This window comes from Myxine glutinosa, chromosome 3 (genome assembly GCF_964187855.1).
Source record: "Myxine glutinosa chromosome 3, kmMyxGlut1.1, whole genome shotgun sequence".
Classification (NCBI taxonomy): Eukaryota; Metazoa; Chordata; class Myxini; order Myxiniformes; family Myxinidae; genus Myxine; species Myxine glutinosa.
The window spans coordinates 68,467,611-68,490,451 of NC_136263.1; the positions used below are offsets into that span (position 1 = coordinate 68,467,611).

Here is a 22,841-nt window from a genome sequence, read left to right on the forward strand (position 1 = left end):
CATTCAAAGTCCATGATCAATTTGCCTTTTCTGACACACCTTCAGCGTTGGAGATTGACCAACGCTGATCAATCTGATCTCTGAACTATATTCTGGTACTGAGAGTGCTGTGAGGTGTGGTGGCTCCATCTCTGACTTATTTCCAGTTATTACTGCAGTTCGGCAGGGGTGTGTACTGGCTCCCACACTCTTCAGCGCTTGTATGGAATTTATTCTGGGGAGGATGTTGGAGATGTCAGGCTGCGGTGCATCGTTTGGGAGTGTCAAGATCTCTGACCTTGATTTCGCAGATGATGCAGTCATCTTTGTGGAGATGCTGGATATTCTTATGGGGGCCCTCCAGGCACTGAATGAGGAGGCGGAGCCGCTGGGATTATGGATTTCCTGGGTCAAAACCAAGATCCAGGCTTTCAATGACATCTTGGTTGCTGCTGTCTTGTCTGTGCCTGTTTGTGGCAAAGATGTTGAGGTCACAAAGAGATTCACTTTCCTCGGCAGTGTTATTCATGTCTCCGCATGTTGTGAGCCAGAGGTTGATAAACGTGGGAAGTCATGGACTCACTGGATCATGGGGTGTAGCTCTGTCGGTATCTATGCAGGAGGACGAAAGTCAGAGTCTTTAACTCCTTTGTGCTTCCAGTCTTGGTCTTCGAATTTCGAGACTTGGACCCTCACCAAGGGCCAGAGAATGAGATTTAACTCCTTCGGAACCAAATCTCTTTGGAGAATCCTTGGCTATCACTGGTCGGACTTTGTGTCCAACGAGCAGTTGCTGAGAGGGACTCAGATGTGATTTGTTACCTGTATGGTCGGTGAGCATCAGCTGCGGCTGTATGGACATGTGGCTCGTTTTACGGACGCTGATCCAGCTCACCAGATACTCTCAGCAAGGGAACTTCGTGAGTGGAGGAGGCCAACGGGCCGACCACGTGCCTCATGGTTGCAGCAGGTTGATCGGTATCTCAAGGAGATAGGGATGGGCCAGGCATCAGCCTGGGAGATGGCCAGGAGTACCAGATGGCCAGAGATGGCCAGTATCTCTCGGAAAGTGGATGCAGCGATGCGCTGCTCTGGCGCATTCCTGACCTGACCTGCCCCCATGCCAAATAAATAAATATAACATATCCTCCAGCAAGTGACACTGCTGGGGCGCCTGTGGCGCCTGAACACTATTTCATGCTGAGGCGTACCCTCACTATTTCGTGCCGATGTGCACCCACACTATTTCGGCCCAAGGTGCACCCACACTATTTCTTGCCTAGGGGCACCCACACTATTTCGTGCCGAGGCGCACCCACACTATTTCATGCTGAGGCGCACCCACACTATTTCGTGCCGAGGCGCACCCACACTATTTCGTGCCGAGGCACACCCACACTATTTCGTGCCGAGGCGCACCCACACTATTTCGTGCCGAGGCGCACCCACACTATTTTGTGCCGAGGTGCACCCACACTATTTCGTGCCATGGGGCACCCACACCTTTTTGTGCCGAGGTGCACCCATACTATTACGTACCGAGGCACACCTATGCTATTTCGTGCCTAGGGGGCACCCACACTATTTCGTGCTGAGGCGCACCCACTGTATTTTGTGGTGAGACACACCGACACTATTTTGTGCAGAGGTGCACCCACACTATGAAAGGCCATTTGACAAAATCGACAGGTTTTGGATTCCCCTAACTGGCAACTTTGTTTGTTTGCCATTCCTTCGATCTACTCATACATACGGCACTCGTCACTGAAAATAAGGTTGTCAAACCTTTTGTCGTTGATGTCACTCGTTCCACCAATTTGAATGCAAAATGGCGTGGCTCTGGTCATCGTCGGCCAAAAGTTGCTGTAATTTGGATTTTGTAAGTGAAGGGGTATCTCTTGATATCTCTTGATATCGCAAGAGAAAAATATACTCTATCTCACATTTCAATCACTTGAAATATGATTCATACAAGCATTTCAAACTTGTTAAATTTTAGAGGCCTGCACCTTTAACATTATCTGCAAGTTCATTTTACCCATAATCTGAGGAAACAACTCAATCAATCAATCAATCTCTACAAAGAGTGTTAGTTCTGCTTGGGATAGTTTTGGCTAGAGTTACTTTCTTGGGTGGGCCACAATTCGGACAGAGGAAGTCAGGGCAGCAATTTGGAATTTAGTCATGGTGTGGGCCGGCGATAGTTTGACCAATATTCACGAAGGACACTGTGGGATCTTTAACGTAATGCCGGCATATGGGACACCCAGCTTAATGTTGATCCAAGTGACGGCACACATATTGATGATTCACCTAAGCTGTGAAACCCCGGGATGGCAGTTTATTGCTGGGTCGGAATTTTGAACCCGGCAAGACATCTCAGTTAGTAAACAACTACTGATACTATATAAGTGTATATTGTGCTTTGTTTTACTTACCTTTTAAATGTGTTTCTCATTACCTACATACTCCAAAAGCAAGTGTATTGTACCTTTCCTGCAATTGTTACAATTTTTTTTTCCGGTTTCTTATTTGCCAAATCCGCTTCTGTTATCGTCATCTCTGAGAATAATCTATCTTGATCTGTTTTCTATATCTTATCATCACTTTGTGCAATTGTTATTTGATGTTTTGCAGTTTTACCCCATGATTGGGCAGTGACCAAGCCCAGGTTGAAAATTCCATAGAAAACCAATAGGACAAATCCCATTAAAAAAAATTCCATAGCAAATTGGACCAGTAGGATCTAATGGTTTCAATAAGGAAAGTGAAATACTGGATTTAATATTTAAACAAGGAAAGTGGCATTTGAAATACTGGACCAGTAGAAAATACCAATTAAAAACCACTAGGTCAATGGGGGATCAGTAAGAGACCAATAGAATAGCTAGTTAACTCTAATGGTTTCTATAGGACCAGTTGAACTTAAAGGTTCCTATTGGTTTCTATCGTTTCAGATCAGTTGCATTTAATGGTTTCAACCGAATCTGGTTAGGATTCTACTGGAAACTCTGCTGGTTCCTGTAGAAACCAACACAAAACCGTGATTTCCAATAGAGACCCATATAAATGTCCCACTGGTCTCTTTTGGTTAATATGGGATTTTCGACCTGGGAAGTTAACAAGATGCACAACCTTCCATTTTCATGAAGAAGGAAACAAAAATACAGTACACTTGTCTACTTTACCAATTGAGAGATGTCCGCACTCGTACAAAAACATCTTGCCCTCTCTCCAAAGGATGTTCATTTTCCCCTCTTACAACCTCACCCCCCCCCCCCCCCCCCCCTTAGATGTGACCATCACAATGACTGTGGTGATGCCTCAGACGAGCGAGCCTGCACCTATACCGTCTGCGCTACGGGGAAGTTCACATGTGAAAATGGCCTCTGCTTGTCCTCCATGTTTGTTTGTGACGGTGACAATAACTGTGGTGACAACTCGGATGAAGACCGGTGCGGTTCGCCTGCACCTACCTGTTCTCCACTGCAGTTCCACTGTAGTTCTGGCGAATGTGTTGATTATCATTCCACCTGCAATGGTCAAAATGATTGTGCAGATGGCAGCGATGAAAATGGATGTGGTACGCTTTAGGTTTGGCTCAATGAGAGGTTTTCAATATGCTTTCGGTTTTATTATGCAATATGGAGGAGTTATTCGAAAGATTCAATTTGCTAAAAGAGTATTGTTATATGATATTGGTTTTGCTCAAATGGAGGGATATATACTATAGGTTTACTTTAATAATAGTATCATCTATAGTGTAGCACATTGTTGACAGGTATGTCACAGATGTCCAACCATCAGGTTATTTCCTGCTGAGGGTAAGGACAATAAAATACCAATAAATCTCGACAGAGGAGGAAGTCAATTGGTCCATGATGCATGTGCCACACCCACTTGACACCAACCAAATCACCCTCCATGACACTAACTCCATCCACTCCAGAAACCCAAACCGACCAAATGGAAATTGGGCATTCGTGGACCCACATATTCGCAGTTGATAAAATGTGACCTGTGTCGACATTCGTGGCCCTGTGCTTCGCGTTTTCGTGGGTGTATTCGTGGTTTTTCATGGGATTTTTGATTTCCTGTTATGAATCACAAACCACCAGAATCTATCCCCCTTTTTCCCATTGAAACAATGCCCCAACATTCGCGGATTCAACATTCGCGGCATTTTTCAGGAGCGTATCCCCCTGTGAATGTCAGGGTCCGACAGTATATCTTGTAAAGGTTGCCATGGCCAAGAGGTTAAGCTGACTTGAGCCAGCGGAAATGGCTTGATCCCAGCCAAAGGCAAGTTTGAAATTTCTTTCTTCTTGGGTGTGAAAAAGTACTACACTTGGACACGGCTCACTCAACATGTATATGTGTATGTGAATTATTCTCAACTCAACTGAATTATTCTCAAATTAATCGTGTCAGCAGAAAATCAATTGAGAACCAAAAATACCAAAACATTATTTGCTTGCATTATTATTAACCACCACCTTCCACATATTGTACAGGTATGATGCACCCATACTTTGCCATTCTTTACATAGTTCAGTTCACGTTTTTGCCTTAATAATCGCGTATGGGGTCGAACCCAAAAACCAAGACGTGCTGTAATGACATGCCTCATTATGTCATATCAATATTCAGCTCTGTAATTTCAAGCACAGACACTTTTTACATAAATGCACTGTTGGAGCCTGACATTCGCAGAGGATACGCTCCTGAAAAATGCCGCGAATGTCGGGCATTGGTTCAATGGGAAAAAGGGGGATAGGTTCCCGGTGGTTTTACCAAACACATTCCTACAATACACCTCTGATACACCAGGCTCAAACTTCATGTGGTGCCAGGTATTCCCTCATATTCTGTAATTTCGAAGGTTTGGATTGTGCTCATCAAAAGGATTGATAGGGGAACGGAGATCCTTCGGGTACTTCTATTTCTGATATGTAATTGCAAATGGTGCTTGGCTTGGTATGTGAAGCGGTAGACATTAACATTGTTTTAATGGATACCGTAGATGTTTATGATGTTTTGATGCACATGGTATATATGTTAATGAAGTTTTCCTGTGCACTGTGAATGATAATGATGTTGTTTATGAGTAATTGTGACTTTGAGTTTGGACTTGCATGGTAAACATGAACAATCTATGCACTTCAAATCTAAAGGATGTTTTGATGTTCACAATAGACGTTAACCATGTGTTGTCTCGTATAGTAAGAGTTAACGTTTTGATGTTCACAATAGACGTTAACCATGTGTTGTCTCATATATATATAGTAAAAGATAACGATGTTTCCATGTGTGCAGGGATTGATGAATGTGCAGACTCGTTGCTGCATCACTGTGCCCAAAATTGCACGAACACACCCAATAGCTATTACTGCTCCTGCCAGCCTGGCCTTCGACTGATGTCCGATGGATTTGCTTGTGAAGACATTGATGAATGCAATGAAACGCCTCAGGTGTCCTTGATGGCTTTTTTATATACAAACCCGAGGCTCATGGAGGAGCAAATAATGACAGAGAATGGGGGATTTTTATTTATACAGTAGGGCAGAGAGTGAAGAGCTGACATTTGATAGACACACAAACATGACCTGTATGAACAGCCAGGGGTATCGGAGGTGATGTAGATCCCGTGTAAACTTAATGAAGGTCAGTCGGGTAAAACAACAGCGTTTTATGAAGGAGTAAACCCAAATGGGTGTCCATATCCTCTTTAGGTTGGTGTCTATCTCCTACTGCGGTTAATGTACATATCCTCTCTGGTTGAGGGTCTGTATCCTCTCTGGTTGAGTGTCCGTATCCTCTCTGGTTGAGTGTCCGTATCCTCTCTGGTTGAGTGTCCGTATCCTCTCTGGTTGAGTGTCCGTATCCTCTCTGGTTGAGTGTCCGTATCCTCTCTGGTTGAGTGTCTGTATCCTCTCTGTATGAGTGTCCATATCCTCTCTGGTTGAGTGTCCATATCCTCTCTGGTTGAGTGTCCGTGTCCTCTCTGTATGAGTGTCCGTATCCTCACTGGTTGAGTGTCTGTATCCTCTCTGGTTGAGTGTCCGTATCTTCTCTGTATGAGTGTCCGTATCCTCTCTAGGTTGAGTGTCCGTATCCTCTCTGGTTGAGTGTCCGTATCCTCTCTGGTTGAGTGTCCGTATCCTCTCTGGTTGAGTGTCCGTATCCTCTCTGGTTGAGTGTCCGTATCCTCTCTGGTTGAGTGTCTGTATCCTCTCTGTATGAGTGTCCATATACTCTCTGGTTGAGTGTCCGTATCCTCTCTGGTTGAGTGTCCGTATCCTCTCTGGTTGAGTGTCCGTATGCTCTCTGGTTGAGTGTCCATATGCTCTCTGGTTGAGTGTCCATATGCTCTCTGGTCGAGTGTCCATATGCTCTCTGGTTGAGTGTCCATATCCTCTCTGGTTGAGTGTCCGTATCCTCTCTGGTTGAGTGTCAGTATCCTCTCTGGTTGAGTGTCCGTATCTTCTCTGTATGAGTCTCCGTATCCTCTCTGGTTGAGTGTCCATGTCCTCTCTGTATGAGTGTCCGTATCCTCTCTGGTTGAGTGTCCATATCCTCTCTGTATGAGTGTCTGTATCTTCTCCGGTTGTGTCCATATTCTCCCTTGTTGAGTGTCCATATCCTCTCTGGTTGAGTGTCCATATCCTCTCTGGTTTAGTGTCCATATCCTCTCTTTATGAGTGTCTATATCCTCTCTGTATGAGTGTCCATATCCTCTCTGGTTGAGTGTCCGTGTCCTCTCTGGTTGAGTGTCCGTGTCCTCTCTGGTTGAGTGTCCGTATCCTCTCTGCTTGAGTGTACGTATCCTCTCTGGTTGAGTGTCCATATCCTCTCTGTATGAGTGTCTGTATCCTCTCTGGTTGAGTGTCCATATCCTCTCTGGTTGAGGGTCCGTATCCTCTCTGGTTGAGTGTCCATATCCTCTCTGGTTGAGGGTCCGTATCCTCTCTGTATGAGTGTCCATATCCTCTCTGGTTGAGTGTCCGTATCCTCTCTGGTTGAGTGTCCTTATCCTCTCTGGTTGAGTGTCCTTATCCTCTCTGGTTGAGTGGCCGTATCCTCTCTGGTTGAGTGTCCGTATCCTCTCTGGTTGAGTGTACGTATCCTCTCTGGTTGAGTGTCCATATCCTCTCTGTATGAGTGTCTGTATCCTCTCTGGTTGAGTGTCCATATCCTCTCTTTATGAGTGTCTATATCCTCTCTGTATGAGTGTCCATATCCTCTCTGGTTGTGTCCATATCCTCCCTGGTTGAGTGTCCATATCCTCTCTGGTTGAGTGTCTGTATCCTCTCTGGTTGAGTGTCCATATCCTCTCTGGTTGAGTGTCCATATCCTCTCTGGTTGAGTGTCCGTGTCCTCTCTGTATGAGTGTCCGTATCCTCACTGGTTGAGTGTCTGTATCCTCTCTGGTTGAGTGTCCGTATCTTCTCTGTATGAGTGTCCGTATCCTCTCTAGGTTGAGTGTCCGTATCCTCTCTGGTTGAGTGTCCGTATCCTCTCTGGTTGAGTGTCCGTATCCTCTCTGGTTGAGTGTCCGTATCCTCTCTGGTTGAGTGTCCGTATCCTCTCTGGTTGAGTGTCTGTATCCTCTCTGTATGAGTGTCCATATACTCTCTGGTTGAGTGTCCGTATCCTCTCTGGTTGAGTGTCTGTATCCTCTCTGGTTGAGTGTCCATATGCTCTCTGGTTGCGTGTCCATATCCTCTCTGGTTGAGTGTCCATATCCTCTCTGGTTGAGTGTCCATATCCTCTCTGGTTGAGTGTCCATATCCTCTCTGGTTGAGTTTTTTTTTTTTTTTTTTTTTGTATACAAGATCGAGGCTCGTGAAAGAGCGAACATTAATCACACAGAAAGACAAACAGACACATAAAACAAATAACATCGGGAGCGGTAGACAAGATGGGGAGAGAGGGGGAAGGACACAAACACAACATTTGAGAGCAGGGACCGAGAGACATGGAGACATCGAGAGATCTGTGGGAGGGAGAGGGCTTTGGGGGGGAGGCATGTGAAGGGGGGGAGGCATGTGAAGGGGGGGAGGCATGTGAAGGGGGGGGGGGGGGGTGGGAGAGGTATAAACATATGGACACTGCCAGGATTTCCAGGAAAGAAGTTGGAATTTCAAACAAGGTGGATCTGGGGTGAATTAGTGGGGGTAGAAAATATCAAGGTTATGGATGGGGGAAGATAAGAGATGGTGGTGAACAGCTGTTTTAAAGACCTGGAGGGAGGAGAGGGATTGAAGGGAGTGTGGGAGTTTGTTCCACAGGCGGGAGAAAAGAGGAATGAAAGAGTGAAGGTGAGCAGAGAGCCGAGATTTCGGCAGTTTAACCATCAGAGGGTTGCTGGCAGATCTTGTGCGACCTGTAGGAATATTTGGGGGACAGAGCACAGAGAGAGCTGGGGGAGCAAGGCCGGAGAGGAGTCGGTAGAAGACAGAAAGGCCACCTACCTGCCTGCGGTGAGTGAGTGAAAGGCCCTCAGAGATAGCTTCATCGCGGGAGATTCCAATGATTTTGAAAGCTTTGGATTCAACAGCGTGAAGCCGAGCCAGGTGTGAGGCAGGAGCACCAGCCCATAGGGGAGAACAGTATTCCATTGAGCTGCGGATGAAAGCCTTGTATGTGGTGAGGAGCTCAGGTGTGCCGAGGAAGGACTTCGCACGACGGAGGATGCCCAGGCGGCGACTGGCTTTGGAGGCCAGCTTGGAAATGTGGTTTTCCCAAGAAAGATCATGGCAGATAGTGAGACCCAAAAGCTTGAGTGACAGAACTTCTTGGAGAGGATTGTTGAGAAAGTAGATGGGAGGGTTGTCCAGTCGATCTTTTTGGAGAGACATAGTAAGAGAGTGAGATTTGTCAGGATTGAAAGACATGTTCCACTTGTTTGACCAGTCTGTGATTTTGTCCAGGTCTTCAGAGAGTGAGGAGGCTGCAGACTGCCGATCTGAGGGAAGAGGAATGGAGCGGCAGAGAGTGGAGTCATCAGCAAAGAGATAGAGAGGATTTTCCAGAGAGTCAGAGAGATCATTGATGAAGACCAGAAAAAGCACAGGGCCCAGCACACTTCCTTGGGGAACTCCAGCCTGAACAGGAAGGGGAGATGAGAGAAATCCATTCAGGGCCACACGTTGACTACGACCAGAGAGGAAGTCCGCAAGCCATGCATGGAGATTTCCATGGATACCATAGGAGGAGAGTTTGGTGAGCAGAGCTGGGTGCCAGACCGTATCAAAGGCCCTTGATATGTCAAGGGAGACAGCTCTGATTTCCTGTTTGGCATTGAGGACCTCCATCCATTGTTGAGACAGCAGAAGCAGCATGTCCAGAGTAGAGTGACCTGGTCTGAAACCAAATTGATGATCAGAGATCAAGCCATTGGAGAAGAGGAAAGATTTCATATCCGAAGCAATGATGGATTCCATGACTTTGCTGATAATTGGGAGCAGGCTGATTGGTCTGTAGTTGCAAGGATCTGTTTTTGCACCTTTTTTGTGTAAAGCGGTAATGTTAGCTGATTTCCAGGATGCTGGCAGATGACCTTGAGCAAAAGATAGGGTGAAAAGAACAGAGAGAGGGTGAGATAGAGCGGCAGAGCAGGATTTTAGGACCCGTGGGCTGATGCCGTCTGGTCCAGTTGCAGAATCAGAGTCGAGGTTTGACAAAAACTCCTCCACCTTGTCAGGAGAGAAGGACACAGAGTCCAGGAGCAGTTGGGTTCGACTGGGAAAGGTGGGAACAGAGAGAGATGGGTTTGGGACTAAGGATTTCGAGGCGAACACAGAGTTGAGGCATTCGGCTTTGTCACGTGCGATGTCAACTGTGTGGCCATTTGAGGTAAGGGAGGGGATGGAGGGGGAACAAACACCAGAAACGGATTTGACCAGACGCCACCAGGATTTGGAGGAAGGAGACAGGTTTGAGAGTTCATTCTTGAGTGAGGAGAGATAGTGCTTCCTGGCACTCCTGAGGGTAGACACACACTTGTTCCGAGCTTGGGGGAAAGAACTGAGATTTCCTTCAGTTGGATTAGCCTTCCAAGAGGCAAAGGCAAGTTGTTTCAGGGCAACTGCCTCACCACAAGATTCAGTGTACCATGGACGGGAGGAAGGGTAAGACAATTGAAGGCGAGATGGGATAAATCTGTGCATGAGAGTGTCCATATCCTTTCTGTATGAGTGTCTGTATCCTTTCTGGTTGAGTGTCCGTATCCTCTCTGGTTGAGTGTCCGTATCCTCTCTGGTTGAGTGTCCGTATCCTCACTGGTTGAGTGTCTGTATCCTCTCTGGTTGAGTGTCCGTATCTTCTCTGTACGAGTGTCCGTATCCTCTCTGGTTGAGTGTCCGTATCCTCTCTGGTTGAGTGTCCGTATCCTCTCTGGTTGAGTGTCCGTATCCTCTCTGGTTGAGTGTCTGTATCCTCTCTGGTTGAGTGTCCGTATCCTCTCTGTATGAGTGTCCATATCCTCTCTGGTTGAGTGTCCGTATCCTCTCTGGTTGAGTGGCCGTATCCTCTCTGGTTGAGTGGCCGTATCCTCTCTGGTTGAGTGTCTGTATCCTCTCTGGTTGAGTGTCCATATGCTCTCTGGTTGAGTGTCCATATGCTCTCTGGTTGAGTGTACGTATCCTCTCTGGTTGAGTGTCCGTATCCTCTCTGTATGAGTGTCCATATCCTCTCTGGTTGAGTGTCCATATCCTCTCTGGTTGAGTGTCCGTATCCTCTCTGGTTGAGTGTCCGTATCTTCTCTGTATGAGTCTCCGTATCCGCTCAGGTTGAGTGTCCATGGCCTCTCTGTATGAGTGTCTGTATCTTCTCTGGTTGTGTCCATATTCTCCCTTGTTGAGTGTCCATATCCTCTCTGGTTGAGTGTCCATATCCTCTCTGGTTGAGTGTCCATATCCTCTCTGTATGAGTGTCTATATCCTCTCTGTATGAGTGTCCATATCCTCTCTGGTTGAGTGTCCGTATCCTCTCTGGTTGAGTGTCCGTGTCCTCTCTGGTTGAGTGTCCGTATCCTCTCTGGTTGAGTGTACGTATCCTCTCTGGTTGAGTGTCCATATCCTCTCTGTGTGAGTGTCTGTATCCTCTCTGGTTGAGTGTCCATATCCTCTCTGGTTGAGTGTCCGTATCCTCTCTGGTTGAGTGTCCATATCCTCTCTGTATGAGTTTCCGTGTCCTCTCTGGTTGAGTGTCCATATCCTCTCTGTATGAGTTTCCGTGTCCTCTCTGGTTGAGTGTCCATATCCTTTCTGTATGAGTGTCTGTATCCTCTCTGGTTGAGTGTCCGTATCCTCTCTGATTGAGTGTCTGTATCCTCTCTGGTTGAGTGTCCGTATCCTCTCTGGTTGAGTGTCCATATCCTCTCTGTATGAGTTTCCGTGTCCTCTCTGGTTGAGTGTCCATATCCTTTCTGTATGAGTGTTTGTATCCTCTCTGGTTTAGTGTCCGTATCCTCTCTGGTTGAGTGTCTGTATCCTTTCGAGTCCTTGGTAGTGCAGGAGGTTATAGTGAAATTAAAAGGTTTACCTGATTAGAAATGGGAGACAATGTGAGAGAGGGATGAGATGCAACATTGAAGCAGGTGATGGAGTAACATGACTGGACACAGATAAGGAATTAAAAATAAGATTGCACTTTTGCTGAATCCAATTTTAATAGGGATTCCGAAACCGTGGTTTAATATGAAGCACCTTTTGGAAATCATGATCAGACTATGTGGCATGATGGTTAGAACGTTCTCTCCGGAACTGGAAGGTCAGCTGTTTGTACCCGACCTTGGCTGAGTCAAACAAAGACTTTGGCGTGGGCAAACAACAAGTCGTTGGCAACCATAGCACAAACTTGATGGGGCCAATGGCCTCCTCCTTTGTTGTAGTTCCTTGTAAGATAACTCGCATTATTATCTGTCTAATGCCAATTAATTAATGATTCCCAATATTATTTCATCCATGATCTAAAACAATGACCAGTGGATTTTGCCTCACCTTCAGACTTCCTGACATCTCTGCTCCTTCAAGGAGAGCGACATTGTTTTTCCTGTTTCTTTCTTTCTTTCTTTCTTTCTTTTCCTTTCTAACAAATTATAGTCGCACACTATTCCTTCATTTCTAAGCCAATCATCTTCAAATTTGGCATGCAGGTACCTTGGCCAAATACTCCCAGGCCCTATTTTCATATTTTCGATTTAGACTCCATTCTGATTTTAAGGGGTCAAAGGTGAATGGTAAAACCTACAAATTTGCCTTTGCCATTCCCTTGTCTTTCAGTAGATGGAGATGATATTTGTCGTAAAGGTGCTCTCAAACAGCTGCTCTAGCAGTGCAGAGAAATATTTCGGATTAGAGTGTTTTCAGGATTATACAGGGATCAAAGGTCAAAATTGGTTCCAAAATTAACCTTTTGGGTTTGTGATGTTTCTGTATTTCAAACAATCCAGACAGGACTCAGAAAATGATATCTTACCATAGTCCGTACATACTAAAAGCTGGGATACATTGGTCTGGTGTCTTTTATTCATTGGTGAAAGGTCAAAATTTGTCGTGCAATCAAGGTCAAAGGTCAAAATTGTTTTTCTCACGGGTTTTAGCTGCCAAGCCGTTATATTTCTACCAATCCAGCCACAAATTAGTGGAAAAATACCTTGCTGCATCCCCTTCAGATGAAAGCAGGTTAACATTGGTCTGGTTTCCTCATTTTGATTTTACAGGGGTCAAAGTGTATGGGGTTGGGGGTGGGGAGACGTATTGTATTAACTCGCAATTGTCTGCGATTCCACCTTTAACTTGCATTTTTATTTCACTTTTCTGTCCAATTCCAAAAGAAACGCAAGAAAGTTGATTATATAAATTAATTTATAATTTTTTAACTTTAACCTTCATCTTTGACCCCACAGGTGTGTAGCCAGATTTGTGAGAACACAGTTGGATCCTACTTATGCAAGTGTGCAAACGGCTACCTTCGTGATACCAGCGGTCATTTCTGTCGACAGAACAGTGGCCTCACGCCATACCTAATCTTCAGCAACAGATACTATTTAAGAAATCTGACTGTAAACGGTGCCAGTTACACTCTCATCCTTCAAAATCTGTCCAAAGCTGTGGCTCTTGACTTTGACCATCATGAGCAACGCATTTACTGGTTGGACGCAAGCCGCAGGGTGCTGGAACGCATGTTCTTCAATCGAACGAGGTTGGAGACAATCATAAACAGCGGCGTGCCAGGAGGCGAAGGTCTTGCCATCGATTGGATTGGCCGGTGAGGAATGCCTCTTCATTTTTGAAGAATAATATCATTATTGTTGCACACTTCAACACGTTCAATAAATGCATGAGTTTTCATCGACATGTGTTGCAAATGTGTAATGAACACGTGTGCTTACACGTTTTCTTACTGCGTATCCCATAGGGCAAAGCCGTCTAGAACAGTGTTTGTCCATCTGCATGTATGTATATGTATGTATGTATGTATGTCCCCTCAAACGTATACCAATCAGAGCTGATAATCTGGTCACATGACAGCTCATTACGATGTGATTACTCCTAATGTCATTACGGCGGTACGGCGCCCGACTCTCCACACTCCGCCATTTTGATTCCTATGCCGTTCATGCCAAACATATCGTCGAACCTGTCATACATCACAATCTACATGCTCTACCTTTAGGTTTTTCATTCAGTGAGAAACACAAACAAACCGATTGTTAAAATGACCATCAAATATCGAAAGCATCGGCGTTACGAGTCTTCCAACAAAACGGTACATACCCAACCCTTGTGGGGTATAATCTAGATTACAGTAGATCTTCCCTCAGTTCTGTAAGTAAAACTTACCTCATGGATGTCTGCATTCCTCCAAATTTTTTTGTTTAATGTTATATAAAGCAGCATTAGCGACTGTTTAAAAAGTTAATCATGTGTGTTTGTGGTTTATAATATTTTACAAGCCCGGCTATGCCGATGTTAGACTTTCGGTCTTGTTTTTTTAAATTACAGTCTAAAGCCCTTGAAATAGCTGCAGAACTATTGTGTAAAAATGCAGAAAAACATCGGGAAATGCAGTGGAAAGCAGGTTGTCTTCTGTCTGTCTGCTACATTGTGGTGCTATAACTCTACCAAATACAACAACACAAATGCTTCTTACACAACACCACTCCCAACCCCATGGCCATGGCTGCATAAAGTGAAGGAGACAACAAATCAACCACAATTGATAGTCTATCACTAACGAGGAGGAAAAAGAACAATGAATGGTTGGAGGAGAAGCACACAGACAGATGCGGTCATGCTATTGTGAAGCATGGTCCACAGACATACAGTGCCTTCAGAAAGTCTCTGGTGGAGTGCCCATATCCTTTCTGGTTGAAGAGGCTTCTCATAGCTAGTAGAATGTAGACAGCAACCGCCCAGGGTAGTACTACATTCCTGACTTAGGAGCATTAAAGTGGTGCCCTGAACCATTTTACACTCTCCGTGTCAGGATTGCTGGTTTTACTTTCTTTTCTGTCTCACTCAAACTATAGCTACCGGGCTAGCTTTAATCTCTTTCTCGCAAATAAACACCATTCACATTTCATCATACACTTTTCGTCTCTTTTATTTAAGGCCTGGCCTCGATGAGGGCTATAAGTAAAGTACATGCCTGGAGCCTCCAACATAAAAATAAAAAAGTATTCACAACCCTGATTTTTTTTTTCACATTTTTTTTTGTTACAGGCTGAATTTAAAATGGATTCGATTGAGTTTTTTGTCACAGATCTACACATAATACTGTCTCTAAACTTGATTGGAGCCCACCTGTGGCCAACTCAATTGATTGGAAATGATTTATAAAGAAACACACCTTTCTATATAAGGTTCCACAGTTGACAGTGCATGTCACAGCAGAAACTCTACCATGAGGTCCAAGGAACTGTCCGTAGAACTCCGAGATAGAATTGTGAGGAGGCATTGATCTGGGGAAGGGTATAAAACAATTTCTAGAGTGTTGAAAGTTCCCAAGAGCACAATGAGCTCCATCATTAGGAAATGAAAGAATATGGAACTACCGAGACTTTTCTTAGAGCTGGCCATCCGACCAAACTGAGCAACCAGTCAAGAAGGACCTTGGTCAGGGAGGTGATCAAGAACCCAATGACTACTCTGACAGAATTACAGAGTTCCTTTGCTGAGATGGGAGAACCTGCCAGAAGGACAACACAGTCTCTGCAGCACTTCACAAATCTAGGTTTTATGGGAGAGTGGCCAGACGGAAGCCACTCCTGAGAAAAAGGCACATGACAGCACGCCTGGAGTTTGCAAAAAGGCACGTGAAAGACTCTGAGAGCATGAGACAAAATATTCTGTGATCTATTGAGATAAAAATTGAACTCTTTGGCCTGAATGCAAAGTGCTACATCTGGTGGAAACCAAGCACATCTCATCACCCATCTAAAACCATCCCTACTGTGAAGCATGGTGGTGGCAGCATCATGCTATGGGGATGATTTTCAGCCTCAGTGACTGGGAAACTTGTAAGGATCATGGGAACAATAAATGGAGCCAAATACACTGAAATCCGTGAGGAGAACCTGCTTCAGAGTGCAAAAGACTTTAGACTGCGGTGAAGATTTACAGTTCAATACGACAATGACCCCAAACATACAGCTAAAGAAACACTGGAATGGCTTCAGGACAAGAACATGAAAGTCCTTGAGTGGCAAAGCCAAAGCCCAGACTTGAATCCCTTTGAGAATATGTGGAAAGACTTAAAGATTACTGTTCACCGACACTCCCTACCCAACCTGACAGAGCTTGAGCAAATCTGCAAGGAAGAATAGGAGAATCTCTCCCAAATCCAGATGTGCAAAGTTGATACAAACATACCTAAGAAGACTCAAAGCTGTAATCACTGTGAAAGGTGCTTCTATGAAGTATTGACCACCCAGGGGGCAAGTATAACTTTTAATTATTTTGTAAAAATTTGGGGAAAAAAAATCCATTTTGACATTATGGAGTATTACGTGTACATCAGGGTCAAAAAAAAACTCACTTTAATCCAATTACAATTCAGGCTGTAACACAACAAAATGTGAAAAAAGTCAAGGGGTATGAATACTTTCTGAAGGCACTGTAGTAGCAATGCAGACATAGATACAGCAATCTTACAGAAATGCAGACTGATGTCAGTACAAGCATGCAGTGAAGCACACAACATTGAATGAGCTTGAGCACACACCACATGAATACTATAGCATGGGCACACTCAGGTTAATAACTGTGTGCATTTTCAGGAAGATCTATTGGGTTGATGATATGTTGGATTGCATGAACGTAGCAGAACTTGATGGACGTTTCAAAAAAAAACTCATCTCTGGTTGCTTGGCTGTAAATCGGACATGCTGCTTTCAAAATCCTCATGCAGTGGCTTTGTATCCCAAATACGGGTAAGATTTACTTGTTTCACAAAAAAAGAAGAATAAATGATGAGAGCTTTTCCCAACTACAAATCCACCCCACCCCTACCCTGAGTCCAAATAACCCTGAGGATATACCTACTTGTTCAATTGAATTTGTACTTTCCTGAACAGAGTTGTACCCACTATTATTTACTTGTATTTGGTTGTCCTGGAAATGTTTATCACTGTAATGTGTGCAATTTGGGCTGTGACGGACATATAACATTACTCTCCTTTACAGTGTGTGACAAATTTACGAGCACAGGATCACTTTTGGGCCATAAACAGGATTGCAAATGGGACAGTCAACCAAACAGCTTGTTGGCATAATGGAAGCTAGTCATCATGAAGGAGAGTGTTGGTCTGCATCAGGAGACGAGTTAAACTGTGGATATTATCAACTGAAAGTTTCTAAGACTATGTAATCAGCCATGCGAAATGAGTTGCGGCTGACTTTCATGTGTAATTTTTGCCTTTCAGAAGAGCAAAACATGAGCCAAGTTGAAATTGCAAAGAAGGGGATTTACAATATTGTTTGAACTTTGATGGTTACATATATGAGTTCTGTTGGACTTCCAGGGCTATTAAATGAGAAGAAGAGCACTTATGATGGCCAAAGGAAATTGGCCACAAACATATAAGATACATGACATCATCCACTTTTTCTTTTTAGAATTAAAAGTCGAGGCTCTCCAGAATCACGGCTCACCGCCACTCATTCGTTCCTCTTTCTTTCTGATTGTGAAATCAACTTCCACATCCTCTTCAATCTCATCCTTCCCTCCAGGTCTTCATGACAGCTGTTCACCACCATCTCAGAACATCCGCAATCCAAAATCATGATCTTTTCCATTCTCCTTAACCCCATCACCCCAACCCTTCCCACTGGTCCAACTCTTTCCAAATTTACACTTTTTCCTTCCTTACAGTTTGCTTCTGTATCCATCTTATCCACCCCCGTGCGTCCTTTCCTTCCACTCCTTCTTCCCCACAAACATGACTTGTCCAATTCGCCCTCTATTTTGTCCTTCAACCCTTCTGTTGATGTTTTCCCCCAATTTCTACCATTCCTTCTTTTTGTTGTGGCCTGATCCATTCAGTGGTCTAGTTCTTCCATGAGCATTGCCTTTGTATACAAAAAAGAAAAATAGATCAGGCTCATTAAAGAGCGAGGTGAAAGAGAGTAGAATGTAATGCACTGACAGTAGAGCAGTGGAACAATGTGTGGATGCCACCGAGGGTTGGACAAATAGGAGAGCAGATAAGAGGGAAGAAAACGTCGCATCCTCATGTAATGGGAGGGTTAGGTTTGTAGATGTTAGGCAAGTAGATGGGAGGGTTAGGTTTGGGTTAAAGATGATAAAAAAAGTTAATTGGTAAGGGCGGAGGATCACATGGTGAGGTTGCATATCCATCTTGAAGCCGTGGAGGGAAGAGGAGAATTTAACAGACTGAGAAAAGACATTTCACAAACAAGAATAAAGAAGAACAAAAGGAGTGGAGGTGAGCTGTAAGCCTGAATTTTGTGGGCTTAACAAGGATGTGATTTGTTGAAGAATGAGTAAAAGCTGAAAGAACCGGGGAGGTTTAGGGGAATGAAAGAGCAGAGGTTTATAAGCAAGACCTGACCTAAGGAGAGGCAGTAGAAAACAGAGACCACCAAACTGTTTACATTGAGAGAGCAGCAGGTCATGTGCTTCTAATTATTAGTGAAAGATGTCAATGATGTCGAGAACTTTATATTCGACAAATGGGAGCGGCAGAAACAGCCCATAAGTTAGAGCGGTACACCATTGAACTACGGACAAAGACCTTGTTTTTGTGTAGGCTATGAGAAGTTTAGATATATCAAGGAAGGACTTGGCATGATGGGGGATGATGCCCAGTCTGTGGCTAGTTTGGGAGGAAGACACGAGGTTAGGGTCTCTCTAGGATATTATTTAGCATTAGCTGATCGAGAGGTTCAGAAGTTCAATATGTGTGATTTTGTATGGATAGCCTGGCTCACCTGAGTCAACATGGCTGCTTTGCCCAATGATTTAAAAGTGACTTCATTTGACTTTGATGCTCATCGACAAAAGACTGGAAAAGAGCGTATCGAATACCTTTAAAGAAAAGCAGTTGAGAAAAGACTCTTTTTGAAGTAATCCACATCCGGACACTGACGCCATCTTGTGATATCTGACAATCTTACAATGTACTATATCCTAGATTATAATTAAGCTTTTGTATAATTGGTATTTTGTTTGCTGTCTTGTTGATATTTTCCGAACAGTTTCATGTTTGAGGAGTGAAGGTAGCATTTGATTTGCCAAGAGCAAAAGTAACCTTTTTATGTTTGCATCAGGTACGTGTTCTGGACGGATTGGGGCACCAACGCCTACATTGCTCGTGCAGGTATGGATGGCAATGACCATGCTGTTCTAGTGTCCAGAAAACTGAGCTGGCCGAACGGACTCACCATCGACTACACCACTGACCGCATATTTTGGGCCGATGCCCATCTCAACTACATTGAGTAAGAGTTTCTTCCAATCTGCAGGTTGATTGATATTATAAAGATATCATACAGGGGCATCGTAATGCATATTTAAGGTGGCTTAGATTGAAAATGTATGAAGCTGAAGCTGAAGGAAAATGTCAAAAAAGCTGAAGCTTTTAAAGCTTTTGAGCTGAAGCTTTTAAAGCTTTTGAGCTGAAGCTTTTAAATGTCAAAGCTGAAGGGAAAGGTGTATGCTGCATGTGTGAGAAGTGTTATGATTTATGGGAGCGAGACATGGGTAATGAACGTAGAGCAGCAACGAAGGCTGGAAAGGGTGGAAATGCGAATGGTTCGATGGATGTGCGGAGTATCGTTGAGAGAGAGGAAGACAAATGATGAATTGCGAAAGATGATGGGAATCGAGCCTGTGATTGATGCTGTGAAGAGGAACAGGTTGAGATGGTTTGGTCATGTGTTGAGGAAGGATGAAAGTGACTGGTTGAGAAGAGTGATGGAAATTAATGTAGAAGGAAGTAGAGGACGGGGAAGACCGCGAAAGACTTGGCTAAAGGTGGTGGAAGAGGAAATGCGGGCAAGGGGGTTAACAAGGGGGGATGCAGAAAATAGGGCAAAATGGAGAAGATTGTCATGGGGACCGCAAGGCTAACCCCTGCTCTAGCAGTGAACAAGCAGGGAACATGGCCTTAAAATGCATGTTGTTGTTTTTGTTGTCAATTGGTTGAAAAGAAAATAATACTTTTTCTATGTTTTGGATTTCCTGGCACGATCCAGAGATTTGACTGATGCTAAAGCACGTAGTGGTGAAAAATGGTGGAAATTGTTTAAATCGTACTCTGTGCACATCGAGTTCAGCTTTCACACTTGATCCTTCCACTGAATGATTTGAATGAGTGCTTCTCATCAAATTGTGTCAGTCTTACATTTCAATTGATGGTGGATCAATAAGTGTTGGCAATTGCAATTTTATCTCCCATTTTTCTAAAAACTTGTTCCAGACACTCATAAGACTCATAAGACTGTGCATAAGAATGAAATGGACTGGACCCTAAAGGCTGGACCATGAAGAATGGCGAGCTGGTGAAAGTTAGTTGTGATATGCGTCGGAGGGGGCAAGTAGAACAATGGATGAAATTGACAGGACCTTGATCGAGGCATGTTAACCGACGTGGGAAGCGAGGAGAAGCAGGTGTTTCAGATGTTAACCCTTCATCAGAGAAAAAAATGAGACACCTCATTGGGGTCATGGTCGATTGAAGGTGGGAATGAGTCAGAGCTGGGTCAGGGAGCACATGCGGGTGGAAATAACCGATTTTTAAAAAGAGGGTCAGGGTTGTTTATCTTTTTGCCTGAGTGGTTTGCCGAAATCTTTTGTTCTGACAAAGGGTTAATGCCTGAAGTGTCAGCTTCTCCTTGCCTCCTCCAGCAGTTCGCATACCTCAATCAATGTTCTGTTGATTTCATCCATTGTACCATAAAGAGTGTTGCTGGTGACAATGGTCTATTCCACAGCATATTATTTTTTTCACGATTGGTACTCTTCAGCATTTGAAGCAGGGTAAGCAGGGTATATATATATATATATATATATATATATATATATATATATATATATATATATATATACAGACTTCGCATTTAATATGGAATATTTTTTTTTTCTTGACTTGGGTTTACTTTCTTAACTCAGTATATAAATCTGGTGAGTTTCTTTTACACTTTGGTGATTTATTTGTTAAATTAATAATAATAATAATAATACATTTATTTTATATAGCGCTTTTCAAGAAGCCCAAAGACGCTTTGACAGAGTACAAAAAACAAGTGCAAAAAGACAAAAATCAATAAGTAAATAATCAAAGCAAAAGGAAGGAGAAGGAGAAGAGAAAGTCAGGGGTTAAATGCTGTGGGTTAAATGTTGAATGCAGTGTTGTACAGGTGGATCTTGAGTGATGTTTTGAATGTGGTGAGTGAGGAGGAGTCTCTGATGGTGTGAGGTAGTGAGTTCCAGAGGCTGGGAGCAGCGATGGAGAAGGCCCTGTCCCCCCAGGATCTGAATTTGGTCCGGATGGGGGGGGGGGGGTCAGGAGGTTGGTACCAGCAGAGCGGAGGTTGCGGGTGGGAGTGTGTCTGGAGAGGAGGTCACCCAGGTAGGATGGGGCCAGGTTATGGAGGGCTTTGTAGGTCAAGAGGAGGATCTTGTACTGGATTCTCTGGGGGATGGGGAGCCAGTGAAGCTTGTAAAGGACGGGGGTGATGTGGTCACGGGTCCGGGAATGGGTGAGTAGACGGGCAGCGGCGTTCTGAATGTATTGGAGTTTATTGGTGATTATTGAGGGTGAACCATAGAGGACGCTGTTGCCGTAGTCCAGACGGGAGGTGATGAAGGCGTGGATGAGGGTTTCTGCAGCCGTGGAGGAGAGGGATGGACGGAGACGGGCGATGTTTTTCAGGTGAAAGAAGGCTGTCTTTGTGATGTGTTTAGTGTATTTGTCGAAGGAGAGGGTTTGGTCAAAGATGATGCCAAGATTCCGGATGTGAGGGGAGGTGGATACTGGGAAACCGTCGATGTTGAGGGCAAAGTTATGGGTGGATTTGGTGAGCGTTTTTGGGCCAATGATGATTATTTCAGATTTATCATAGTTAAGTTTGAGGAAGTTGATTTGAAGCCAGGATTTTATTTCAGTGATGCAGTTTGTCAGGATAGAGTGGGTGGCGGTGGAGATGGACTTGGTGGAGATGAAAAGCTGGATGTCATCGGCGAAGCAGTGGAATTGGAGACCATGACGGCGGATTAAGTGACCAAGGGGGGACAGGTACAGGATGGAGAGGAGGGGGCCAAGAACTGAACCTTGGGGGACACCTTGGGGGAGGGGAGCAGTGGGGGATTTGCAGTTATTGATGGAGATGAACTGGCGTCTGTCAGAGAGGTATGATTTGATCCAAGAGAGGGCAGTGCCGGTAATGTTAAAGGTGGTTTCAAGTCGGGTGAGGAGGATGGTGTGATTGATGGTGTCAAAGGCGGCGCTGAGGTCGAGGAGGATGAGAATGTTGAGGTTGCCAGCATCAGAGGAGAGGAGAAGGTCGTTGGTGATTTTGAGGAGAGCAGTTTCAGTACTGTGGTTGGAGCGGAATCCGGATTGGAATGTTTCATACAGGTTATTGGCAGAGAGGTGATGTTTGAGTTGAGTGGCTACAGCGCGTTCCAAAACTTTTGACAGAAAGGGTAGGTTGGAGATGGGTCTGAAGTTATTTAGGGTGTCAGGGTTGAGTCCAGGTTTTTTCAGAATGGGGGTAACAGCAGCAATTTTGAGGGATGGTGGGACGATGCCTGTAGACAGGGAGGAGTTTATTGTTGCAGTGATAAGTGGAGAGAGAGCAGGAAGGGAGGCCTTGACAAAGCTGGAGGGGATGGGGTCAAGAGTGCAGGTGGCAGTTTTCATTCCTATGAGGAGTTCAGAGAGGTCAGTAGGGGAGACTGGGGAGAACTGAGACAGGGGTTGGCAGGATAAGGGGGGGCAGGTGGTTTAAGGGGGAGCGGGTGCGGTGGTGGTTAAGCTGTTGTAGATGTTGTCAATTTTGCATTGGAAGAATGAAAGGAAGGAGATGCAGTTGTCTACTGTGAATGACTGGGTGGTGGTGTTCAGGGGGCTGAGGAGTTTGTTTATTGTAGAGAAGAGTGCTTTTCGGTTTCCGGAGCCAGAGTGGATAATTTGAGAGTAGTAGGCGGAGCGGGCACGGGAGAGGGCATCTTTGTAGTGTTGTAGGTGGTCCTTGTCGGCTTGGGAGTGAATTGTGAGACCTGTTTTATTGCGGAGTCTTTCAAGTTGGCGAGCACGAGTTTTCATCAGGCGGAGTTCAGGGGTAAACCAGGGAGCAGAATGGGTGAAAGAAACTGTTTTGGTTTTT

The 22,841-nt window shown here is 44.6% G+C and overlaps 1 protein-coding gene across 1 annotated transcript in view; it reads left to right on the forward strand.

Moving 5' to 3' along the window:
• LRP2 (LDL receptor related protein 2) overlaps positions 1-22,841 on the forward strand; it is a 433,005-nt gene that overhangs the window by 269,356 nt on the left and 140,808 nt on the right. The window contains exons 51-55 of the mRNA XM_068110809.2: positions 3,273-3,562; positions 5,296-5,450; positions 12,893-13,254; positions 16,268-16,420; positions 18,780-18,950. Of these exons, the coding sequence (XP_067966910.2) occupies positions 3,273-3,562; positions 5,296-5,450; positions 12,893-13,254; positions 16,268-16,420; positions 18,780-18,950 (1,131 nt within the window). The remainder of the gene's footprint in view (positions 1-3,272; positions 3,563-5,295; positions 5,451-12,892; positions 13,255-16,267; positions 16,421-18,779; positions 18,951-22,841) is intronic.